Source organism: Orbicella franksi, chromosome 7 (assembly GCF_964199315.1).
Source record: "Orbicella franksi chromosome 7, jaOrbFran1.1, whole genome shotgun sequence".
NCBI lineage: Eukaryota > Metazoa > Cnidaria > Anthozoa > Scleractinia > Merulinidae > Orbicella > Orbicella franksi.
In genome coordinates, this window is record NC_138151.1 from 6950488 (window position 1) to 6976085 (window position 25598).

The window sequence follows — 25598 nt, forward strand, 5'->3', positions numbered from 1 at the left end:
CCCGCCCGACCCATCCCATGAGTGTTCCGGATGCTAAATGCTCAGGCAAAGCCTCCTGGATATTGAATGATTTTTCATTTGACATGCAGAATCATGTTGCTTGCTTGAGTTCCAATCATTAGATACTAAACAAACAAACCTAAATGATAAACATAAAACTTAGACTCGTTCATGGCACAGGGCAGTCTGTGGGTTGCTTGAGGCTTATGAAGAGCCGTGATGTCACCGAAGAGCACTCGCCGAGTATCACACCTTCCCAGTCTTCGCGTGGACATCTAGGCTGATGAAGGCTGAACTAATTTTGAGCGTTCAGTTGCGATTTTTATGTCCTGAAAATCATTCTTCCGCCAACTTTGACACGGTTGTTGACAAAAAGGACTAGCAGGTTTCACCAGAACGCGAATGCACGATCTTTGATCGAATCGTGATTCACAATTTGATCCTGGTAAACTCCTTTAACTGGTAAGTCTTAAGTTTTACAATTCATAAATATGTTCTACCGCAAATATTGGAGATCAAATTGAATTTAATAATTACAGTCGCAACTGGTCTAGAAGTAAACCTTAACGACTGGAAAACAACCGCCATTTGTTTTGTCTAACAACTGTCAAACAGCTTTCTGTAAATTGAATATTTTGTGTTTCGTTTGACACGAAAAACAAAACAATATCAATTTGCACCAGTTACAGAAACTCATTTCCCAAAGCCTAAAATGAGTGTCTGAATTTCTCAGTCAAAGTCTCAAGGTCCTTTAATAAAAATGAAAATAATTTCTTTAGATCGTGGCTTGGATATAAGAATATTGCAATTTTCGAGTTTCGAGGAAGATTCGTTGTTTCCCACAACAAAGAATTTCCGGCCTGGAATTGCCGAAAAAGCCGTTTTTAATCGCGTCAAGTCCAACCTCAAAAGCTTTGCGAAAAAATAAGAGAAAACGTGATTCATTAAGGCAGGCTTACACAATGGATTCACAATAACTTTTTTCATATTATTGCGCTATGAATTGAAAACAAAGAAGCAGCTTGGGTTCGTATTATTTTATCTTGAATAAATTATTTTTCACAAAAACAAATTTAAATTTTGAATAAATGCTTGCGGCGGTAGCTGCAATATTCGCATACAATGTTGTTTTCTTTAACATGCGATTTCATCTACTCAAACATTCATAAATAAAAGCTACAATCCAAAACTTTTTAGGGTACTTTTAATTTTTTCCCTGTATGGCAATGAGATAATTTCATTTTGCTTGGTTGTTTTCTCTCCTCCTTTAATTTTTCTCGTCTTAATTTTATCTCACGAAAAACAAGAAATTTGAGAATGTTATTAAAAAAAATACTCATAATTTCGATATAATTTATTCAATCTGTCACTTTCTTCCCGAAAAATGACTAACTCGATAGTAATTCATGAATACATGTACAAGGTGACCTGTCAATTTGTTCACAACTCAAAATTTCTTGTGTAATTAATAACTTTTTTTTCTTCTTGCCATAATGTACCCTTTACTAATTACTCTTGCTTCAGGTGTTCGACTCTTTCGAATTACGTCGATTTTGTGGCTTTATTAAAGCTCTCAAACCTCAACGCGCTGTTGAATTGAAGGATGATTTTACCGACTTTTTCTTGTCGACCTTCTGGGATTTCGATCGCGAGAAGATTGAATATAAGTGGAGTTTTCGATTTTTGTGCGAAAATGAGCCGCGAAACGAAACAATGGAAGCGCCACAGTAACTGTGCCGAGTACAGCGCAAATAGCGCCCAAAAACTTTCCCATTGTCGTGGCGGGAACCTTATCGCCATAACCAACAGTACATATTGTAATGATTGCCCACCAAAACGCGTCAGGAATACTCTCAAAGTCGCTATCTTCGTCCTCGTTAAGTTCCACAAAGAACACAGCGCTAGATCCCAAAATAACCACAGTTGTGGCGAACGTTACCAAAAGGCCCAGATCGCGAATGCCTGATACAACAGTGAACACGAGAATTTTCATTCCTTCCCAATAACGCAAGAGTTTTAAAATGCGAATGACCGTCAACGTCTCCAATAAGCGCACGAGTGTCCTCGCTGAAGGCCAGCTCATTTTCACGATAAGCTTTAAATAAAAAACTAGGATCGTCCCAAAATCAGCGCAGTTTGGGAGCAATTTAAAATATCCGCCTTTATTTGGAGAGGCGAGCAATCGCACAGCGCATTCTAAAGTAAACCAGCTATAGCAAACAAGGTCGAATGAAAACCATTCATCTTCGTGTAGTCTTGACGACCCAGCTGATTTTGTTTCGGAGTAAACTGCGGACGTGTTATGTTGTTGGTAGTTTTTCGCCTCCCTTACATGCTTGGTTTGAAGCGATTCAACAGTTCTTAAGCAAGAACCTGCCAAGGATACCAAAATAAACACCTGCGAGAGAACTGCTAACATTTTGGCAGCCAAGGATGAATTTGGAAATTCAAACAACTCCCACAGCACTCTTTGCCAAACGTTTAGCGGGCGAGAGCGGTTACGATCTCCCAGTAATGCCTTTTCTAACTTTTCACAGCTGTCTGGCTCAATGGGGAGCATAAAGAATTTAACTTCTTCATCAAACACTTCGGCGGGCACATTGTCCGGATAAATTAATCTCCCTTCGTTCTGATAGTAAAACAATATCCCCTCGAAAGCTTGCCGGTGGCGGTCGAAAAAATACTCCTCTCGATGCGAATCAAAGTATTTTCGTCTCTTTTGAGGGCAACCGAGTAAAGACTGCGGAAAATGATCCAACTTACTCTCGCTTACTTCAAAGATAGCTCCACTCACGTTGATAACAAGGCGATTGCCACTGTCCTCGACCTCACCGTTTGTTGCCATTATCAAACTGAAAAATTCCCGCCGACTTGTGGCTAAAAAACACCAAGAGGAAGCCAGGAAACTCCAGTGCTGTGAAACCGACGCATGATGAAACCTGCTTCGGTCGTAGTGGTGTGAATTCAAAGTCACAGTGCTGTATGAGTTTCAGTAACTGTTAACAATATTCCCATATTCATGAATGTAAAAGATGCCAGCCATTGTTGCACGATATCCTTTGCACTTGGCATTTTTAGTGCTAATTGTCCCCCTTTGTAAAACACAGCCACAAAAGAAGTTGTAAGATCCGTATTTTGTCGAGTGATCACGTGAGACGTAAAGAAACCAATAAAAATCGCCTCAAATTGGCTTGAACTTCCTGTAAAATATATTTTATTTCGATCCCAGGGTTGATTAGCTTATATATAAACTGAAAAACTTGAGTGAAGGGCTATTAGACACGTCTCCTTTGTTTACTGCTAAGTTGTCAAATTTCTAAATCTTCCACCTTTTTAATCTTTTAATTTAAATACACATATTTTCGGTATATTCAAAACGCGATAAACAGGTCTTAATGTAGATTGAAATACTGCGCGTTTCTTGCCCATTTTAATAATCAGCGGTGAATCAAAAATAAAAATAGCAATTTATCTTTCTTGTAACTTATTTCATGCGAGCTTAGAGCGTCGAATAGTTTCTTCTTTTTGTACAATTACCCAATCACGGTTTTGGAAAGCCTTCTTGTTGGTTAGAATTTTTTCTTTATTATTTTTGCTATTTTCATTTTTCGGTTGGACGTATTTGTTAAAGCTTCCATTAGCACATTTTGTGGCTCTGTACAATCATCTTATTAGTGTCTTCTGTTAAAATTAATAGATCTTCCAAATGTACCTTAAACCAACTGTTTGCAGGTGCAGTCACAATAATATCACAATAACTCACGCGCGGCCGGTCTGCATCTTCGCTTTCTGGTTTTCATTCAACCGGGGCAGAATTAGAATTACGCTATTTTTTTTTTCCTGTTAGAATAAACCTACGTGACAGCCGTCATCTTTGTAAGAACATTGTTTGGCTAAAAGTATCACAGACACAAATAAATCACTTATATTCCCTTCGGCGTCTTTTACGTGATGCTGGGAGATGTTAAATTGTACCAAGTAACTAATTGATTTTACTGACAAATGTAATTTTATTTCGGTTTTGGCGGCTTGAGTGAGGCAAAAGAAACACTTGTCAGATTAAGTCTAGAATGAAAGAAACGTTTTTGACAAGTGACATTGGTTATCCTGGTGCATCGGCTTTACAAAACCAAAATGAAAGAAATTGAATTTGAATTAATGTCAAAACACATTTAACTAAAATTGCTTTTTTTGGACTATTTCAACCTGAGCGAAAAAATAGTAAACAGCCAACGTTGAATTTTTAGTTAGCTGGAATTTTCAGTTCTTTTACGTCAATTTATTGTGCTGGGGCCTGTTTCTCGAAAGCCCCAAAAACTTTTCGGGCCCGCAAAGCCTTTTCCAGTTAATCTGCATCTACAAACAGAGAGGTCTATACACCTGAAACTTCTTGTTCGAAGGGAACCTCTGCTCATATTAAGAATATGTGCATAAAACAGCTCTGAAGTCGTAAGGCTCTTGATATTTTGCTACGGCTTTTCGGTTGCGAAAGCTTTTCGGCTCTTCGGCACCTTCGAAAAACGGGCCCCTGAACCCTTTTCCTTCGATTGATCTGGTCACGTGACAAGCCAAGTGAAGGTTTTTTTGCCAGGCATGAATAGGCCATTTCCGAGTTGTCTTTTGCCCAGGTGTCAAAACGAGTCTTTATTCGAAACCATTCATATGAAAATATGTGTCCCCTGCAGGTTTATCATTTTCATATGAAAGGTTTTGCGCGAAGATTCCTTTGGAAACACATGCGCAAGGTAACTCGGAAATGGCCGAAATGGTCTGTTGGCTTTTTTTAATAGATTTTCACAAGAGTTAGGGCCGCTAGGGCATGGTCATCCTCTTAGCCTGTCCATGGTAGGTCTCAAAATTTTATCTAATCACATTCTGGGCAGGATGAATCAGTAGGCCGTTTTTGTGTTTTTTATGTAACTAAATCACGAATAACGATACAGTGTAAAAACAAATATGAGACATCCTTTAAAACAAGTTTGCTTCCACCCTTAGGGAAACCTGTAGCTGTCTGTGCTTTGTAGGAAACGAAAGCTTTACTGCTTATCCTTCAGCCGTGATTCCACGCCAACATATTGTGCATCTCAGACTTAGCCCATCCCTTTTTTTTCGTTCACCGTCGAATGCGATTCCCTATTTTGGGTCGGTCAGTAGTTTAAAAACAATGCTCCATAAAAGAAATCAGGGGGAGTCTGGAACTAGGAGGCCCGGTACCCCAACATAAACGCCGTGTAGACTGGAAACAACATAAAGTCGTCACAAAATCAACCCTGGAGGCGAGGAAAACAACATCGATCTGGGGTATAGGATTAAAACTGGACAAGTATTCAGCGTAGGAGATGCAGTAAATAAATCTGCGTTCGCAAAAACAAAATGTTTAATTTTTAGTTTAAAGGTAAAAATATTTGACTGTGTCATTAACGCTGACCTCATAACATTTTTTTTCGTAAAGTGCATAATATATTGGGTCGGTTTGACGACCCTTAACCGCGAAGAAAAGTAGGGGATGGCCTTATTGACAATATGGCCTTTTGAATTAAACTTTTAAAAATACAATTTTATTTACTGTAGTTAAAATAGGGCGTTATTCCCTGTTATTACAGCACACCAGTGATTGCGGGGTTGAAATAAAATTTCATCCGCTCAGTTTTACTGGTTAAAAGATTGTGGGTGCACCGGGCCATGAAAATGACAACCTCCTTTTATAACAAGCTGGGGTCAAATTAAAATCACTTGTCCTATCAGTCGAATATTGAAAAATGAGTATAAACTGAAATTTAAAGGGTCTTTACGAATAAACGTTTCAAAAGATGACAATAACAGACAGCAGGCTAAATGACATTAGAGTTTTCTTGCATTCATCTATTGTCTCGAGTCTTTCTGACTGAGCTACAGTTGACTGAATGACTTCAAAAGGAACGAGGAGTTTGCAAGCAGTACTCAGGGTTGTAGGTGATTTCAAATGGTCAGCACGAAAACTATCTCGCTTCGTGTTACTGTTAAAATTCATAAGTGTCTTCTGGCGTTAACTCCCTTAGTTTATTCAAGAATTCGTGTTGATATTTGTCCGCGAGTAATGCCTCGCCGGAAGGCTCTATTTTGCTGAAAGCAGTGAGGATTTCCTCACAGTGGCTCTCTTCTTCATGTAAGACGCAGTTGGAGTACTCGTCGATGTAGGTTTGAAGGTACGAAATCGGCACTGACCCGTGCAATAACACATGATAATGAAAATCTTGCAGTTTAAACTTAGCTCCTAATTTTTCCAACGTCTCATTGCGCATTCTCCAAATTGCCAACTGACCAGTCATGTACGAGGTCGCCTGTCCCGGCCAACCCTGGTACCGACTAACCTCGTTAACGACGACGTCACTTTCATCCCACAAATAACGACGAAACAGATGAATGGCTTGGTCACGTGTCATGTTTTGAGAATGGAGGCCGGTATCTATGATTAGGCGAAGAGCGCGCCATATTTGGCCTTTCATAGCTCCGTAGTTCTCGAGTGGACGATGTTGGTACAAATCTGAAAAAAAGAAAAGAAAAATAATTGCGCAACGTTCGTCTCCGATCCGTCCACAGAGATTTTCCAAACACGAAACTTTCTTCCTCAACATAACTTGTAAAGCATTATCACAAGGTTAATCCAAGCATTGGTCCCGTAGCAGCCGAATGGAAATGATTTATTAACGCAGAATAGCTTTGAAATATTAAATGAGAAAGTAAAATCTTGAGCTAAGTGGGTCAAACCTTGAGCGCTAGATTCCAGTTTCTGGGCAGATCCTACGAAAACCAGCATTATTTTTAATCGCGGCGCCCTGTCTCATTTGCCTTACGTTTCTGCAGCATGCAGTGACTCCTCAAGTGGTGCTGTTCCAGTGTAGTCTAGCTACCACTTCAGTACCACCTAGCTTTTTATCGGATTGGCTAGAATACATTGGAAAACACGTCACTCTCCACTAGTCATTCCAATTTCCCCACCCCACACCCCACACCCCACACCCAACGTCATAGCCACTACCTTACCATGTTCGTCACTAACCTGTGTCCTGAGTCACTAGCGGATTTTCAGCATACAGACCCCAGCCCTCATTGAATGCAGTTACCGATGGGTCTTTCAGGAACTCAACATTGACAACTTTTAAGCACTGATCCCTGAGAAAAATTTAAAAGAGAAGAAGTCAGTGTCTTCGTTTATGTCAATTTAGCCTTCTTTGCCCCCTTTTGTTTTCTATTTGTTTACAAAACTGTTTACTTAATTGCTTTCTATTTCGTTTAGAAAACACTGCGAAGAAAAGAAACAAAAATCACTCCCTTAGTTAGTTTACCAAATGCAATTTCTACTTGCTCGTATGATCATTAAATGAAGTGCTTTTCATGTCAGATCAATTCATAAGTCAAAAAAAAAAAAAATAGCTTGAACTAGACTGGAACTCACCGAAAATTCTCGATATAGCCTTGTGACTGCATATGGTGCCCAGGACTCGCTTCGTGCGCGCTCACGGTGTATTCGAAGAACCTGGGTCCCATTCTGTCCACAAAGAAAGGGACTTTAATCTTACTGGGCTCTTGGCAGGACCTTGTACTCTTAGAATATCCCTGTACAGAGATCAGAGGATTGAATCTAATTACCACGGAAGCAGGGCACGAGGGAGCAGTTGTTTTATTGCCCGTGTAGTAGACCATTCTGGTTAATTTGGGCCGGATAAGGGCCAGCGTGTTACGAGAAAAGTCAAGCCATTTCATCATCGCTTTGTAACGTTCTGGGCAGTACACTTGAGCAGCTGAAAGAAATAAAGTAAGCAAATAAGGAAAAGAACCCATGCTAAATTCTAACGCGCGAGAAAGACGTATAAAATAAAAGAAAACATCTCTTTTTTCACAGCCGAGGGTTAAAACGAGTTACAGATTTAGCAAGTTAGTGTAGCAAGTGCAGGCGCAAGAAATGACGGCAATCTCCGTTTGATCTACTGCCTCTTGCGTCTACACTCAGTTAAGCAGATTCCCGACAACCAACATTTGCACCTCTGCGGAGAAGAGAGGGGAGTGCTTGTTCTGGTTTCTTTGAGCTATTGAAATTTGTTTGGTTTGAATAAAAAACGCGATTGATTCGATTCTCCTCGGTAAAGCATCAACCTGCTGGCAGAAATTTACCATTTTAAAACCCATAAATATAATTAAGAATCTGTTTAGTCAAGCAAGATTAAGCAGGTTCTTATATGTGGGCTGTAGTTAAATTATGAACTCTTGTTATAGAGGCAACACTTTTATCAGTTCTTTTATCAATTGTGTTAGGCTCGCCATGTGAATAAATACTGTATATTTAAGGACCAACCCCAAGTTTATTTATTTTTCTGGTAATCAACAACCATATCTCCTTCGTAGAAATTTCGAACCTACTTAGCCTTAATTGCCAATAAGTACCCCAAAATACAAGAACCTATTTTGTCACACGTAAAAATATGTAGGTTCTTACACGTGGGTTCTTACTGCAATCGAAACATCCGTTGTTTGCAACCGCTTTCGTTGTTTTTCTTGTTTTTCTTTTCTCGCTCGACAATTCTATAAGGCACTAACGTATTGGGTAGTCAAAGAAAGAGCTGACAATTGAACGTTTAACTGATATGAATGAAAACCTTACCCTCTACGCTCTTGCATTTAAGAAAGGCCTCTTCATTAGATTCATTCTCTGGAAAGGGATGTTCATTAAAGTACAGTTCTGAAGAGTTGAGGTATTTTTTGAACTCAGTTACAGCTTCCTCCTCCTTGTCTTTCTTGGTAATCGTCTTAGCAATTAACACAGCCTGTTGGTAAAGACGATGCAACATCTTCCATCCCATGTCATGAACTTCACCTACAGAAAGACGAAGAGCCAGTCACTTCAGAAATATTTTTCAAGAAAAATTTACTACTGGTAGAAAAAGTATCGTTGAATTGCTGCAAACATCTACTGTATAAAGTGCCAGTGGCGAGATTTTTGGCTTTCACTTTGGAGTCTATCATGTCGTTGTCCCGTTAAGCTTTCTACGTAGTAATCAGCCTTGCCTTCATTGTTATGTTTCTATTTTTGGCTGATCAGATCTTTTACAGATCCTACGTATACCAGAAGCATTTTCGTTTGCGGTCTCTTGCATCGTTGTATCCTTTAAAAGCATTAAATAAAAAAGTGGGGTACAAATATTTAGGTTCTGAAATTTCCGCCGCCGCCATTTTGAATCCACGAAGTCCCACTTTGGAGCGTCTGACAATGGCCAGTATATGTCTCCATCCTTTATAATGTTTTAATTATTTAGATTACTGTTGCCATATCAAGTCTCCAGTAACAATAGCTCATTGTTGTTGGGAAGCCTGAGGCTCCCATGAGACTAAGCGACCGGATAATCAGCACGAGATAGAAAGGTCGCCGTGTTTGTTTGGAATATACCCTTGTAGTTTTCAGTGAAATCTTCAACAATGTAAGCTATACCGATTCGGGTTAGAATTTCTGGAGCCTTTAAGCTTGTCGTTACTTTTCTTTATTGTCGAGTCAGGAGAGCGTCGCTGTAAGCACTTTGACTTAACCCTTCGACCGGTTAGCTCAGTTGGTAGAGCGACGGACAACCGTGCGGGAGGTCTCGGGTTCGAGCCCCAGACCGGACCAACACTCAGGGTCTTAAAATAACTGAGGAGAATATGCTGCCTTTGCAATGACATCTGCAAATGGTTAGATATTCTAGTCTTCTCGGATAAGGACGATAAACCGTAGGCCCCGTCTCCTGCATCTTCACTGTTATGGTCAGCAGGGGACGTTAAAGAACCCACACACTCATCGTAAAGAGCAGGGCACGAAGTCCCCGTTGTTGTGGTCTGGTCTTTGCCCATTGTACTGTTCAAATGTTCGGAGACATTAGCTGTTAAAGCTACTCTACAATCCGAGGGTAAATAAAGTATACTACTACTACTACTACCACTGCCACTGCCACTGCCACTACTACTACCACTATCACTACCACTACCACTACCACTACCACTACCACTACCACTACTACCACTACCACTACCACTACCACTACTACCACTACCACTACCACTACCACTACTACCACTACCACTACCACTACCACTACCACTACCACTACCACTACCACTACCACTACCACTACCACTACCACTACCACTACCACTACCACTACCACTACCACTACCACTACCACTACCACTACTACTACTACTACTACTACTACTACTACTACTACTACTACTACTCTTACTGCTGCTGCTGCTACTACTACTACTACTTCGCTGCATTAATTTCAGCGAATCGCGTGCGTGTATGTGCAGAAGAGAACTTTAAGCTCGTTAAACATGTAGATCTGGCCCCGCCCCCCTCCACCCCAGCCCTCTGTGAATCTCGTTTGTTGGCTGTCCGAGCATTTGCAACTATGTAGACAATTGTTCAGTGAAGACCAATCAAGAATTTTAACAAAAGGAAGATTTTCTTTACATTTGATTATATGCCTTACCTGGCGTGATATTTTGCGTTGTAGAGAATGATAAAAAGTTCCTGTAAGATTCCTTCCCAGGCATGATACTGTCCCCTCCCTTGAAAATCGTATTTGTTTTCTCCAAGGTTCTACTCCCGTTGTAATAAACGTGATCAACAGGCAAGGCACCCAGTCCACTCGAAACATTGGTCGGTAAGCAGTGTGGAAGGTGCTCTTTCTCAAGGTACTCAAAGAGATCAGTCAAAGGTGATCCGACATTCTTAATAACACTGTCCTCGACAAGGGCGGTCGCATTCATTCCATGTCTTTCCAATATCTTCGCTAATTCGTCTGAGCTTATTTTGGAGAGGAAGGAAGAAATTGAATTGGTAAACGCTGCTATGATTCCTCGGCCTGATTTCTGGGACGTGATTTCGACATACGTATCCTCCAAGCACTGTTTCCCCTCTTTGCACACGGTTACGGACCCTACCATACCAGCTCTGATCCCGCTTTTCAAGTTTTCCTTGAACTGGTTTATCCCGATTTTGAACCTACCCAAAAAGACCAAATTGTCTTCCAGCTCCGACGCTGTTTGGGGGCGGAAAAGAAGAAGCATTGTTGCAAGCTGGGCTTTAATAGATGTGATGCCCTTGAAAGTCCTTGTACAGTATCTTCCAGGTCCCAACATCCAGTAGCCTAAAAGAATCGTGGAGAAAATATCAAACGACCATCGAAATTAGTATTTTTGCAGTTTCTCTTCCCGACTGAGGACAGGAGATTCAAAATTTAGCCTGAGTTTTATCTATTAAGCGGTAGGGGGATATTGGTGCACAAAATTTAAATAACTGCCATCGGAGTTACGTATATGGTGGTTTTCAACTGTGTGTTGTAAGGCAAACGCAGACTGATGCTTCAAGCAAAATCAAAAAGGACACAGACAATCTATTTAACCAATCAGACGTTGGAGCAAATACATGTAGCTGACGTGAAGCACGGGAAAACGTGTGAAAGCGAGTCACCATTGGTTTTACCACTGACTGGATGACAAAAAGTGCCGCGAGATTTTTTAAGCCAATCGGGCAGCGTGTTAATGCAAAACCACAGCAAACGTGAATTACTATCGATGCACTATTTTACGCCACCTATATGGTCAGCCTTTCATTATTGTTACGTAGTTGCCTTAATTTTCTAAATTTCACTGACAAGATTCATCAGGATCTCGTATCTTTACATTTTCCGTTGGGCCTGGCAAAGATTTAAAGCGATCCAAAATCATGATCAGTTTCTTCTATCATATTCGAATTGGATGCTAATGGGCTGAAAGTCTCACACCACCTCCTCCACCTGCTCCAATCCCTTTCTCCTTCCCTCTCGCCCCCCAAAATCTAAGAAAGTAAATGTGTTTTTATTTGCCTGGAAACATTAAAAGATATCCCATGAACTTTAATTCTTCATGCATGGAGATAGAATTATTATTCCCGAGGCTTTTAAAACCTTTGACATCTAAATCCAAGTCTCGAGGAGCTAACTACTCTACCATCACGTTTTCCATATCGTGCATTTTCCCTTTACATTTTGTAGGTCCCTTTGCGCTAAATTAAGCCTTACCGGATAAATAATTGTTTTCGTAAGGCCGCCCGAAGTAGTGCCTCAAAAAATGATCCGCTTGGGCGATCATGCTCCGTTCACGTGATAAAAGAAGCTTCCTGTTGATGTCCATTTGATTGAGTTCCTTCAGCAATGACTGCGATCGGTCAGATATGGCTTTGATACTCTCCGGGGTGGGGTTATACGGCTGAAATAGCTTCCTACTTTCCTCAAGAGGGACCCCTGTCATACGACCAGCAATGTAGGGATGAAGTTCGTAGTACGAGCTGTCGACTTTCTTGAAAAACTGTGGAAGACCTAACGAAAGGCCAACTGAAGTTATGTCACATAAAAATACAATAAAAACCTACTTGTAACAAAATAGATATTTCCAGGTTAGCCTAAAAGATATTCAGCTTACGTTTCATGGGTTTCATATATATACAATATCCTTGATTTCTTTTTTTTTTAAGTGAAAAAGAACTACACCTTGCTATAGTTGTCAAAATGGGTAGGGTAAATTGTTTCCTCCGCAAGAGAAATGTATAACTATGTCTAGAACTGATCATGGCATTACATTTTGAATTGTAACCTTGTATAACATTTAGTATTTTTGGTTCTTGATCATCGATTGTTTATCATTTTGTAGCCACAACGTTAGTCGATCTTAGTCTTGTGATTCTAGGGCCCGACTGCGCCCATGGTGAGTCTTATCACATCAAGTTGTTTATCTTAGCCATAGTTTATCAAGAGTACTTAAGTTCCGAACAAACCCTATCGATAGTCATGTCTGGCCGGATTTGTCTACTGGCCTTAGTCTGTATCTCCCTCAAAGATCCTGTTTAGGCTTCTAGTTCTCTAAACTTTAGTTTCTATTGATTATTTCAGGAACTTTGTAGTTCACTTCTGAAAGTAATCAATCTTTATTTGTACTCAGTCTTACTAAAGAAAAATTACAATTTCAATGAAAATATCAGAAGTAAAAATTAGAGTACTAGCTGCCTGGAATAACCATAGGGGCTAGCGGAGCCAGGCAGCCAGTTAACATCAGTATTGAATAGAAATAAAATACAGGTCAGCAAGAAAACTTGAGCACAAACGCACACACAAGAAGAAAACAAAGAAGAGGAAAAACGCTATTTCTATGCTATATAGGAAGTCTAAAATAGTTTAAGTTATATATGAATACAAAACATTAAGATAAGAAGAGCACCCAGTAGCTAACTAATGCCATAGCGAAAGTCGCATAAAAGTGTTTGGGTTAGTATTCTAAACGGATGTTTAATCGTCCAATGTCAGTTTGTCCGTATGGCTGAGGGTGGCAAAGGCGGGGTACCAATCACGCATCATGCTGATTTTTTTCTATGAAATCAGGCATCACGGACAATTTTTTTCACCGATCACACGTCACGTGAAAAGAAGTAAGTACATCGCCAATATTACTTTCTTAACCCTAAATGAGCGTTGTTAAAAGAAGAACTCTGCCGATTCAACCACAAAAATACATCGGCAAATATGTGACCTCTCACGCGAAAACGTTCCTCACGGTATCCGTTCGAACGGCTGAACGTACGGCAAGTGAACGGATAATTTGAATAACGATGATCAATTTACTTGTTCCAAGATATCTTAAGACCACTTGGTTCTACACTAGTTGATAACCACTGAATATAATGAGTAATGACTCTAGAAACGATTTAATGAAATAATGAGATGTGGGCTCTGTAGGTATATGTGGGGGATTAATGAGATGTAGGCTGTGTAGGTATATTAGGGGGATTAATGAGATGTAGGTTGTGTAGGTATATGTAGGGGGATAAATAAGATGTAGGCTGTGCAGGTATATCTGGGGAATTAATGAGATGTTGGCTGTGCAGGTATATGTAGGTGATTAATGAGATGTAGGCTGTGTAGGTATGTGTAGGAGATTAATTATAATGAGATGTAGGCTGCGTAGGTATTTGTAGAGGATTAATGAGATGTAGGCTGTGTAGGTATATGTGGGGGATTAATGAAATGTAGGCTGTGTAGATATATATAGGGGATTAATGAGATGTAGGCTGTGTAAGTATATGTAAGGGATTAATGAGCTGTAGGCTGTGTAGGTATATGTGGGGGATTGATGAAATGTAGGCTGTGTAGGTATATGTAGGGGATTAATGAGATGTAGGCTGTGTAGGTATATGTAGGGGATTAATGAGCTGTAGGCTGTGTAGGTATATGTGGGGGATTAATGAGATGTAGGCTGTGTAGGTATATGTGGGGGATTAATGAGCTGTAGGCTGTGTAGGTATATGTGGGGGATTAATGAGATGTAGGCTGTGTAGGTATATGTAGGGGATTAATGAGATGTAGGCTGTGTAGGTATATGTGGGGGATTAATGAGCTGTAGGCTGTGTAGGTATATGTGGGGGATTAATGAGATGTAGGCTGTGTAGGTATATGTTGGGGGAATAATGAGATGTAGGCTGTGTAGGTATATGTAGGGGATTAATGAGCTGTAGGCTATGTAGGTATATGTGGGGGATTAATGAAATGTAGGCTGTGTAGGTATATGTAGGGGATTAATGAGATGTAGGCTGTGTAGGTATATGTGGGGGATTAATGAGATGTAGGCTGTGTAGGTATATGTGGGGGAATAATGAGATGTAGGCTGTGTAGGTATATGTAGGGGATTAATGAGCTGTAGGCTATGTAGGTATATGTGGGGGATTAATGAAATGTAGGCTGTGTAGGTATATGTGGGGGATTAATGAGATGTAGGCTGTGTAGGTATATGTTGGGGGAATAATGAATTGTAGGCTGTGTAGGTATATGTAGCGGATTAGTGAGATGTAGGCTGTGTAGGTATATGTAGAGGATTAATAAGATGTAGGCTGTGTAGGTATATGTTGGGGGAATAATGCGATGCAGGCTGTGAGGGGATATTGGAAAGATATTAAGGGGGGTGGTTAAGGAAGAATACTTGATTATATATACAGGAGGTGTTGTTTTAAGAGAGATTAAGAGAGATATGTATATTGCAGTGGAGTTAATTAGCCGCCCAACCATCCGGGTGGTGTCGTACTTATAAAGAGAAAGAACAAAAGGCTTGGCTGTGAGCCAATGAGAAAGTGCTGACGTCATAGCCAAACTGGACAAACGAGTTTCTGACACCTGCTGGATTTGATTATTCAAAATGGCGGACATACCTTAATCTAAGGCTATAATATGCTAATTTGCCAAACATTCTTTACATGCACGCTTATGTTCTGTAACGGCTTTGTAATTTATGCAATACATACAGTTATATATTAAAATACCTGTTCACCCTGTGTATCTTGAGTTACAGTAGCCAGATTAAGCCTTGATTGATGACGTTCGTTTAAGGTTCTCTCTACCATCTGATATCACATGTTGCAGCGAATGGGTAGTTCAAATTCGTCGACAACGTCTACCGTCTACGAATACCTACGAGCGAAAACAACTTCCGGTGCCTCGCCGCCTAACGCATCACAATTTTCAGTGTTATTCTACCTTGCCTCCACAACATTTAGATTTGAGGTCAATTAAGTAGCGAGATCCCCGAGAACTGGAAGCTATGGCAAGAGAAATACTGTAATAATTACTTGGTTTGGAACGGGAAAGCCCCGAGTATCAACTCGCCATGTTCAAGGACGTTATGGATGACGATGGCCTTAAAGCGTTCAAAGCCTTAAACTATACTGAAGAAGAAGATGCAAACGATTGCTGTGTAGTAATGGAGAAGATGAAAAGGTATTACATCTGCGAAGTAACGTAAACGAGATTGTTTCAGCAGGAGGGAAAAACTTCCCACCGAAACGCTCGACAACTTAATCTCTGAATTAAAAAGAACTTGGCAAAGAACTGCAATTTGTGTGATTTTTTACGGTCTTTACAAAATACTCTCATCTGCGCTCGATTGGTCTTGGGATAAAACATGAGCAAAGCATAAAGCAGCCACTTAGGATGACAGACCCCACGTTAAACAAGTGTATCGATCTTCGGGCATCCGAGATGCAAATATAGGGATCTTTACAACGACGACGGCGACGCCGAGGACAAAGCCTTGTAAAATTGAATTTTTCCAGGATGCCTATGGTTCTAAAACCTCGCTCAGGCTAAAGATGTGATGACAGCGCTCAATTCTAAATGGAAATAGGAAAATTAGCAGTTCGACTCATCGTTCGCGTTCGCGGTCACGGTCATTTTGCGTAGTTGTTTTGCAGAGGACGGCTATGAAATGTTCAAAGGTTTACTGAACACACTTGTTTTGCTCATTAAACCTTTTGTTTGGTGGTGCTCATTGACGTCGTGGTTTGCTCCAGACTCCGTCCACATTACGCCAGAGGATTTAAAAACGCATACAGCTTTATTTCTACGGTTAGGCCTACGGTCCAGAGTAATCCGTCACGAAAACGGAGCTTTTCGAAAACGGTCTTCAAAACCGGAGGAATTTGAAAACACCGTACATACCTATATAGCCCATACAAGGGAGTACACCCCCCGGGACGGGAGGTAGCCGAAGTAGTAAAAGACATACTCTACCTCCTCGTCTATAAACGGTAACTTAACTTAGTACCTTTGTGATTTTTCAACCTTAATCATCATGAAAAATTATTTTTAGGTTTACTTTCATTCAGTGGTAGTTTTTGTACGTGGCATGTAACCTGGCGAGTAGATCGTGGCGTAGTTTCATCAATCTATCTGTCGTCCGAAACAGAAAATGGACAAAGCTTGACCCTCCCTCTCCCCCTTAGAAAGTGCGTCTGTTCTGCATTTTATTTGTTTCTTCGATGTACATAACTGCATTATTAGCTATAGGACTATTTTGACATCCCAGATCAATTCAAAGTCCCTTTGCGCATTTTCAGCTCTAGCATTAGTCTCATAAAATTCCTCTTTTATTGTAAACAAAGTTGAGCCACACAAGTATGAACTTGTCGATTTTATACACGCGACAAACTATGAAACACTGACCTGCACGCTTTGCCTCAGGCGAGAATGAACACTTATCCACCAGCTTATCCTTGTCATTGTCCTGTTCACTGCTGACTGAATGCTGCCGTCCCTCATTTTTGCTCTTCACTATCAACACAAGCCCTACAATGAAAAGAATAAGCCCTACGCCTGCTAAAACTCCAGCCACGGCGAGGACGACCTTCCTGTTAGCCCTGAATCGCTTTTTGCTTGTCTTTGCAGCGAAATCTCGCTGTCCTTCGTCCTCCGTTCCAGGTGATAGCGCCTGATCGGCTTCGTGCTCGGTCATTTTGATTTGTATCACAATGGTATGGCTGTCAGCACAATTTAAAGACGCCGCAATGACACTAGTTAATAGCTTGACGTTTTGGCGCTTAATAAACTGATAAACCATCGAGTTTCATTCAGGCGTGACTTGTTATGTCCAGAATTTTATGTGTGCATAGTAATTTGCAATCATTGAATGACAACTGTGTTAAATACAATAGTTAACAATTGTTTGTAAAAGAACAGATCAGCTTGGGGTTACTCTCTTGGCTTTTTCAAAACGTGACATTTAATTGACTTCGATCCAAATTAAAAAAAGGAAGTATTTAAAGCCTGTTTAAACGAAAACGAAAACGTTGGAAGTTGGTTAAGTCGCAAAACATAATTATGAAATGAGAAGAGCTCATTAAAGAAGTTATGGTTTAGATGCAAACAGTTTTATTGTCACATAATCACAAAAGATGCACTTGATTCAATCACGATATCACTGTGAGATCATGACAGCATGCCAGTGATCGCTCCCACTCGTGAGGGATATGAGTGGCGCAAATAGGGATCAGGGATTGGTTCAATTTTTTCACTGGGTAAATGGGATCAAGGTCAATTGGATCTAGGTCAATGGGACTGAGAATCACAAACAAACGAGTATGGGACTTCGTTCAAAAAATAGGCTGGAAAAAGGCTGTTAGGCAAAACCTGGGCTGGGAAATGGGACTTAATCTCCCTCCCCCCCCACTTCCTCCCTTTCACGATCTTAACTACCACAAATAAAGGATCTTAATTACCAAAAATAGCAATTGTTCGGTGCAAAGTCATACGGTGATTTATCATGTTATCATGTAGCGCTACTGATGAGTGGAATGTATGCATCGTGGAAACCTTGATGTCAGCAAAGGTAAAAAAGCAATTTGCGGTATCTGAGTCGATTTGATGTTGACATCAGACGTTGTAGAATCAACGTTGTAACAGGGGAGCTGGATAGGTTAGACTTCAGCGCATTAACAAGATCTATTTCTTGCAGAAATCAGCGGGTTATCCCGAAGGGCTCTTACCCTCTCGAGGAGCTGCCTTGTTACAGGAGCCCATCACAAGGAGCGTGCAACTCCCATACTAAGCCTATGTCACGGAATTTTTTTTATCAGGCCAGTCTATTTTTAGGCTTCTTTTCCCGCGAAATAGGTCACTTCTGGTCCATATGAGCGAGCATAGGAAAGGAAAAAAATGTCGGGGTTGTCCGTGCTTGTGATTGGTCACTGAGGTTCCTGCGGGGGTCTGAATTCGCGGTAAATTCAAACTAAAAAGAGATCGGTCTGTGAAAACGTCGTGACAGGAATATGGGGTAGTTGCACGCTCCTAGTGATGGGCTCCTGCTTGTGATAAATAAATCTTACTTCAAAAACTTCAATTGTCCTGCTTTGTGGTCAACGTAAGTCATAAAACAATTAAATTTCTGTCCTCCTGTATGTCTGGATGAGCTAGAAGATTTCACATTTGTTCACATAAGACTAATAAACGAAATTTCTCTTCGCTGTTAATTAATAGTCAACTGAAGCATCGCTGGGTATCGTCGTGTGACTCTCCCGACAAAACACAACTAACGTAAAAGTTTTTAATGTAGTCATCTAGATACCATAGAGGTACGTCTCCTTCCGAAATCACGTGATAATGAAAATCTCGAATATCGTATTTTCGTCCCAGGGTTGCTTCGGACTCATTGCGCATCCTCCAAATCTCTTGTTGACCAATCATGTAAGAGGTAGCCTGGCCAGGCCAAGCCTGGTAACGAGTAATTTCTTTGGTTACGATGTCACTGTCGTTCCACATATAATGCCTAAGTAAGGTCAGTGCTTCGTCACGTGACATGTCCTTGTGATGTAGACTCGTGTCGATGACGAGGCGGAGTGCTCGCCAGATTTGAGACTTAATCACTCCGTACCGACGCAATGGTTGATCTTTGTACAAATCTACGAGGATAATCGAGAGTAAAATGTGTTAAAATTACGCCAAGGCAGGCGTTTTGTGAGCGAGTTGAATTGATCATCAAATGGACTGTTTGCTATCGACTGGCCATAGAAACCCAAGTGTTTAATTAACGTTTTTACCTGAGTCAAGACTCATAAGGGGATACTCCGTGTAGGTGGCCCATCCTTCTTTGTACGCTGTGATGCTGGTTCGTTTTAACATACTTGGACAAGAAGCTCTGCTAAAAAATTATAAATTACAAGACAAAGTGTTTGAAACGTAAGTTGCTGTAGAACGCTTTAGAAAAGTTTTTACCTTAACAAAGTCTCTGGATGAAACCCTAGCTATTGCGCAACACTTTCATGTGGTACTGTTTATTATGCTGTACAAGGTGGTTTTAACTTTTGAGTCTATTTTTGAAAATTCGTAGTATTCAATTCAAATGAAAGCTATCGAGCAGTACTTTCATGGGGCACTGTTTATTATGCTGTACAAGGTGGTTCTAACTTTTTAGTCTGTGGACGAAACCATAGCGTGTGACCATTCAAATGAAAGCTATTGAGCAACATGTGGTATTGTCTATTATGTTGGTACTGTTCATGTGGTACTGTTTATCATGCTGTTTATCTGTACGAGGTGGTTCCAACTTTTAATTCTGTGGATGAAACCCTGGTTTGTGACCATTCAAATGAGTAGTGCTCAGTAGTACTTCCATGTGGTACATACCCCTTACTAACCGAGTTCGAGGGCCGTACTGTAAGTTACGGACCGAGTTTTCCCCCCATCGATTTATGGCCCAAGCGCGAAGCGCGCGGGCCATAAATCGAAGGGGGAAGAACGAGGATCCGTAACTTACAGTACGGACCGAGAAAACGAGGTTAGTAAGATATTTATTATATCTCTACTGTGTGTCTGGCGGGCTCGGGAACGATTTCTATTCACCCGGAACGGCTTCAGATTTCAGTGACGCACTTTGAAAGCAAAACGACTCAATTTGAAATCGTTAAGAGACTCTTAAGTCGTTAGCCGGTTTTAATACACAATTTAAGAAGTAAAAGAACGTTTTAAACTTTTAATTGCTAAAAAAGTTAAGAACACTTGGCGACAAATCACGAAACATTTTGGCAGCAAAAACAGCATTAAATTTTAGCGGGCCATACAGTAGATTACGGCCCGCTAAATTGACCAATCACAGCGCGTGTACTAACTGAGAGATATAATAATGTTTATTATGCTGTACAGAATGATTCTTACTTGTAAGTCTGTGGAGGAAATCTAGTGTGTGACCATTCAAATGAAAGCTATTGAGTAGTACTTTTGTATGATAATCAGTTTTTCTCAACATTTTATTTTTCTCTTACTCACCGAGGCTTAAACACATCCTTGTAGCTTGCGTCCTGGAGGTGATGGCCAGGGATACCTTCGTGTACTGTTGTAGTCCACTCCATGAACTCAGATCCCATCTTATCAACAAAGAATGGCAATTTGTACCTGCCTGTGAACCGACAGTTACTCAGGGAGGGGGTGTAAGTGGCCACGCCAACAGAAGGAGAAAAATTGATGACTGGCTCAACGGGACAAGCTGGTACGGTCCTTCTCTCGCCCACAAAGTAAAATAAATTGAGTATTTTTGCTCGCATCAATGTTAACGTGCTGCGAGCGATTTCTATCCAGTGTGTCATGGTGGAATATCGCCGAGGACAGTTAACAGCTGCGTCTGGTTAACAAGTGAACAAGTAATTAATGCAAAATTACAGGTATTAACACAGAGAAACAGAGACCGGAAATCAAATTCTTTAAACCGCTCGATCCAGAGTCCTGATGTATTTAACATGCCTGCGCACCTCACACACTTCACTCTACCACACTTACTTTTGATGCACTTCTGGAAAGCTTCCTCGTCAGACTCGTTTTTTGTAAAAGGCTGTTTGTTGAGGTAAAACGAATAAGACTTCAGACGGCTTTTGAATTCCGACACAGCCTCGCTCTCGTTTCCTTGTCCTGTTATCGTCTTTGCGATGTCGACAGCTTGACGGTAATATCTGGTCAGTTCTCTCCATCCAAGATCATGCACTTCGTCTAAATCAGTGAAAGAAACACAAACAGGTCAACGTCATGCGCTCAAAACAATCTCGTTCACAGAGACTGCGATCTTTTTTGGTCAGCGCCAAGAATCGTGAGTTCCAGAGGAAATCAGCAGGTGAGCCAGCATTAGTCACAGCGGTTGTTCGCTGTACGCATATCCAGAAACCGTTCTTAAAGCAATCTGATTTTCTTCTTCCCGTTATTGACTTTGTCTAGAGAGTGGGGCATTTTGCGAGCTGAAAATGCTCAGGAATGAATGCTAGTGAAGAGAACATGAGAGTAAGAGAGTTCATCTCCCACATAGCCCTTAGCCTTGAGGTAATTCCTCTCTAGTTCTTTTTACATATGGTATCCAGCTCTCCCGCGGATAATGCTATCGTGCGCATTGCGTAGATGTTCTCTTGGAGAATGGAAATGCGTATAAAGCCACTTGAGCTGACCTCCTGATTAAAATTCGCTCCACTAGATCTATTTCTAGACCCTTGCTGAATTTTCTGCAGACGAGAGTGATAGATGTTAATCACCGTTTTTAGGGTCGTCACGCAACGTTTTTGGGAGAAGCGTTGCGTGACCACCCTAATAACGGCTGCGAAGGAGACTAAGAATATATTCTGACTGAAGTCAGAAAATATCGGTTGAATTACGCATGTCCATGCAACAAACTCGAGGCTCAATGGAGTAGCAGGTGTTTTACTTCTGTTCATTTTCATTGCCTTTAATACCAATCAAAATCGAGCCTGTAAAGGAAACGAGATTGCATGCTTAAAGGGTAAAAAATATATATGAAGGTTGGCAACAACCGCTGTTTCAGTGTTCTGAAACCGCACTGGTTTGTGTTTGTTTCTTTACTAATTAGAACTTCACTGGAACTTCAAACTTAATTGTCTTTATGTTACTTTTCAAAATCTGAGCTTCCATCTTGAGGTTATGGCTTATCTGCGGGTGCAGTTTATACAGGAACGTTTACGAAGTTAGTCATTAAACTAAAATCTTCTGCAAAATGTGCAGGGTTTGAGCTCGATCTGCGAACAATAAATAGCAGGCCCCAAAACACTTTTTTAATAATTCGCGCAAGCCAAAGGCGGTACTGAACCGTGATATAGCTCTCTCTCTCTCTCTCTCTCTCTCTCTCTCTCTCTCTCTCTGGGGGGACTTGGCCACTGGAGATATTTGTCCTCAAAATCACCATAGTTTGCCATGCCATTTTACATGGGTAGTTATTAACTTAAATTGATTGACAGGTTATCATTCAAATTACATGAAACTCCCGTATATAACTCACGAAGGACGTATTTACAGTCGTGTACAGCCACAATTGAATTGGATGAATTGCTCATGTTTGAGACCCCCTACTTTTACCCTTATTTAGTGTAGTATTTAAAGGAATTTATGTAAAAAAAAAAGTAGGGGGTGGTGTAAGTCCCCCGGAAAATTGCAATTTTGAAACCGTTTTGGCTCTTTGAGTTATTGGGTATGCCCTTCAATCTGGCCAAGTTTCACTGAAATCGTTGAGATGGCATGTATCACCCCTGCCTGGTCCACTGGTCAAGGTCAAGATATGAATACTTGCCTGGAGTGTAGCTTGTCGTAGTAAAGTACGATAGAATTTCTTTATAGGCGTCCTTTCCCTTCATTATCTTTTCCGTGCCATCCAGTGTTTGATTTGTCGTTTTTGATGTTCTTGTCCCGTTTAAGTAGACATGATCGACAGGCCTCGTTCCCAGGCCACTGGATACATTACCGGGTACACAGTGTGTCATGTGATCATTTTCAAGATACTCAAACAAACTGACCAGCGGCTTTCCAACAAATTTGATGACACCATCGTAAAGGGAATCTGACATATTTTTACCATATTTCTCAATCCATGCAGATAAATCTCGTATCGGAACATGAGATACGAAGTCTTGTATACGAGAGTGTACCCCATACCAAGACAACACAGCATCGGGCTTTTTGCGGGTAAAAAGGTCGAGATTATATTGTTTCACGCACTCTATTCCCTCGGCGCATTCGCTTATTGACCGGACCATTCCTGTCGTCACGCCTCTCTGTAGGTTAAGTTTGTACTGATCGATACCTTGTTGATATTTTGGCAGCATGTTCAAGGCATCTTCTGCAGCTGTCATAGTTTTGTTCTCCTTCGTAAGAAATATGTACAGTCCTCGGCTTACGTGACTTGACAGCGAGGCGATTGGCTCAGACTTGCATCTCTGACTGGGACCCAACATCCAGGCTCCTAAGCGGAATGAAAGGGAAATGCACTAAGTTTACAAAGAATTCAATGAATTCATCAACCTATCTGTCTGTCCATCCGTCCGTCCGTCCGTTCATCATTCATTCATTCAGCCAGTGAGTCAGTCATTCAGTCAGTCAGTCAGTCAGGTAGGTCAATCAGTCAAGTCGTCAAGCAGACAGTCAGTCCGTCAGTCCCTTAGTCCGTCAATCCGTCCGTCCGTCCGTCCGTCAGTCCGTCAGTCCGTCCAACGTCAGTCCGTCAGTCCCTTAGTCCGTCAATCCGTCCGTCCGTCCGTCAGTCCGTCAGTCCGTCCGTCCGTCCGTCCGTCCGTCCGTCCGTCAGTCAGTCCGTCAGTCCGTCCGTCAGTCCGGTCTACCAGCTGTCCGTCAAGCAGTTCGTTATCAGTCAGTCAAACAGGCAATGAATTGATCATAAAAATGTTGTTAGCCAGTCAGTCAGGTCAGTCAGTCAGTTATCAGTGAGATACTTCATTAGTCAGTCGGTCGGTCAGTCACTCAAAAATTAGTTAGTTTTTCATCAAAATAATAATAATAATAATAATAACAATAACAGTAATAATAATAATATTGATAATAATACTTTATTTATATAGCGCTATTTCTATCACTATCCAGTAGCGTTTGACTGTTCGTTCAAGTTTTGATACGCAAACACTGGTGACGTTCTCCTTCAACGTTACTCACTAAATTAAAATCTGCTGCAGACCTGGAGGAACAACTCCCTGTTCAGTAAAAGACATCTTAACTCAGTAAAACCAAGTGAAGGAATAGATTTACGGTCAAAAACGACTAACCTGTGTAATAATTGTTCTCGTAGGGTTTCCCAAAGAAATGCTTTAATTCGTGTTCAGCAAATGCTAAAAGTCTTCTTTCTCTTAGCTTGAGTCTTCCCGTGTTCAAGCTGGCTCTTATCTCCAGAAGTTTTTCGTAAAGTGTTCGTGTTTGGTCGGTTAACATTTTAGCTGTCTTCGGCGCTGGATCGTAAGGTTGGAAAAGATCCTTGGTGAAATAACTTTTGTAAGGCGTGAAGCTGCTCTGTACCCCTTTGACCTTGGCGAAAAAGGACTCTAAACCTGTGAGTCATAAAATTGCAACGTATATACTGATAAAGAAAAGGAACACTTATCATACCATATAGATAAACAAAAAAAGTAATAGAAATTACACGGTGACATTGGTAACTATAAATTTTTCGGTAAGATGCAGAGTTAGAGGAAAAGTAGAGTGTGACTTGCTTTAATTGGAAGGAGGTTACTGCAATCAGCCAGTTACAGCAAAACTTAAGTTTTTAGTACCCTTAATTATTGCATGCACGCACGTTTACTAGAGAGAAAAACAATCAAATGCATTCTCCAATCTAAATGGCATTGTCAGACTCGTTCCCAGTCCTTTAAGCTTCGTTCGCATGGTTGGCATCATAGGTGAGTGGAAATTGTTAACCGCAATGCCATTTTGACTACTAATGAGTAGAGACTGGGTTCCAGTAGTTGGGTTTTACACCACTGTTTAGTGTTAGCAATGTCACTGATAAACGCCTCGATTTTTCTAGCCGGCAGTCCTTTCCGGAAGCTTCCATCGTTTACGCTGGATTGTAACTTTCCTCCCCTTTTCGTGTGACAAATTTAGAATTTTTAAATCCTCATAGAATACGAGAATAGCATCTCAGAGTACCTAGATTTTTACATTTTCTACCGAACATTTTTTCCCGCCAATACCCATTTTTCTGGAATGTTTTAGTCTGTCCCTGTATGGTATTTACTAGTAAACACAGCAGACAACCGGAACTCAAAATAATAAGATTTCTGTCTTCTTTTCAAACCAGGGGATTTTTTAGAGTGACTTATTAAGTGTAACGTATATCACAAAGAAATAAGATCTATTGTAGGTTCCAAGGGGTTGGCTATGCATTTGACTATTGTTTAACGGCTTATTTTTTCTGCTGTTTGCATTGCTAAAAAGTGCATTGTCAAAAGGGATTTTGAATCAATGCGTTGT

At 40.8% G+C, this 25598-nt stretch overlaps 3 protein-coding genes across 3 annotated transcripts; all 3 read right to left on the minus strand.

The window, feature by feature from the left end:
* Positions 1-7: 7 nt before the first annotated feature.
* On the minus strand, positions 8-3245 carry LOC145493398 (potassium voltage-gated channel subfamily A member 3-like). Its single transcript, XM_081472865.1, has one exon. It carries the CDS (start codon positions 2843-2845, stop codon positions 1610-1612), a length of 1236 nt encoding a protein of 411 aa, XP_081328991.1. The 5' UTR covers positions 2846-3245; the 3' UTR covers positions 8-1609.
* Positions 3246-4380: 1135 nt separating this feature from the next.
* On the minus strand, positions 4381-17665 carry LOC145493393 (uncharacterized). Its single transcript, XM_081472855.1, has 7 exons — positions 17031-17665; positions 12072-12368; positions 10500-11159; positions 8639-8851; positions 7436-7781; positions 7040-7152; positions 4381-6523 (listed from the first exon to the last, which is right to left on the minus strand). The coding sequence occupies exons 1-7, from the start codon at positions 17422-17424 to the stop codon at positions 6000-6002; spliced, it is 2547 nt and encodes an 848-aa protein (XP_081328981.1). The 5' UTR covers positions 17425-17665; the 3' UTR covers positions 4381-5999.
* A 384-nt stretch (positions 17666-18049) lies between these two features.
* Positions 18050-24640, minus strand: LOC145493208 (uncharacterized). Its single transcript, XM_081472623.1, has 6 exons — positions 24398-24640; positions 22915-23583; positions 21132-21338; positions 20625-20976; positions 19400-19500; positions 18050-19261 (listed from the first exon to the last, which is right to left on the minus strand). The coding sequence occupies exons 1-6, from the start codon at positions 24558-24560 to the stop codon at positions 18840-18842; spliced, it is 1914 nt and encodes a 637-aa protein (XP_081328749.1). The 5' UTR covers positions 24561-24640; the 3' UTR covers positions 18050-18839.
* Between the last annotated feature and the right edge of the window lie 958 nt (positions 24641-25598).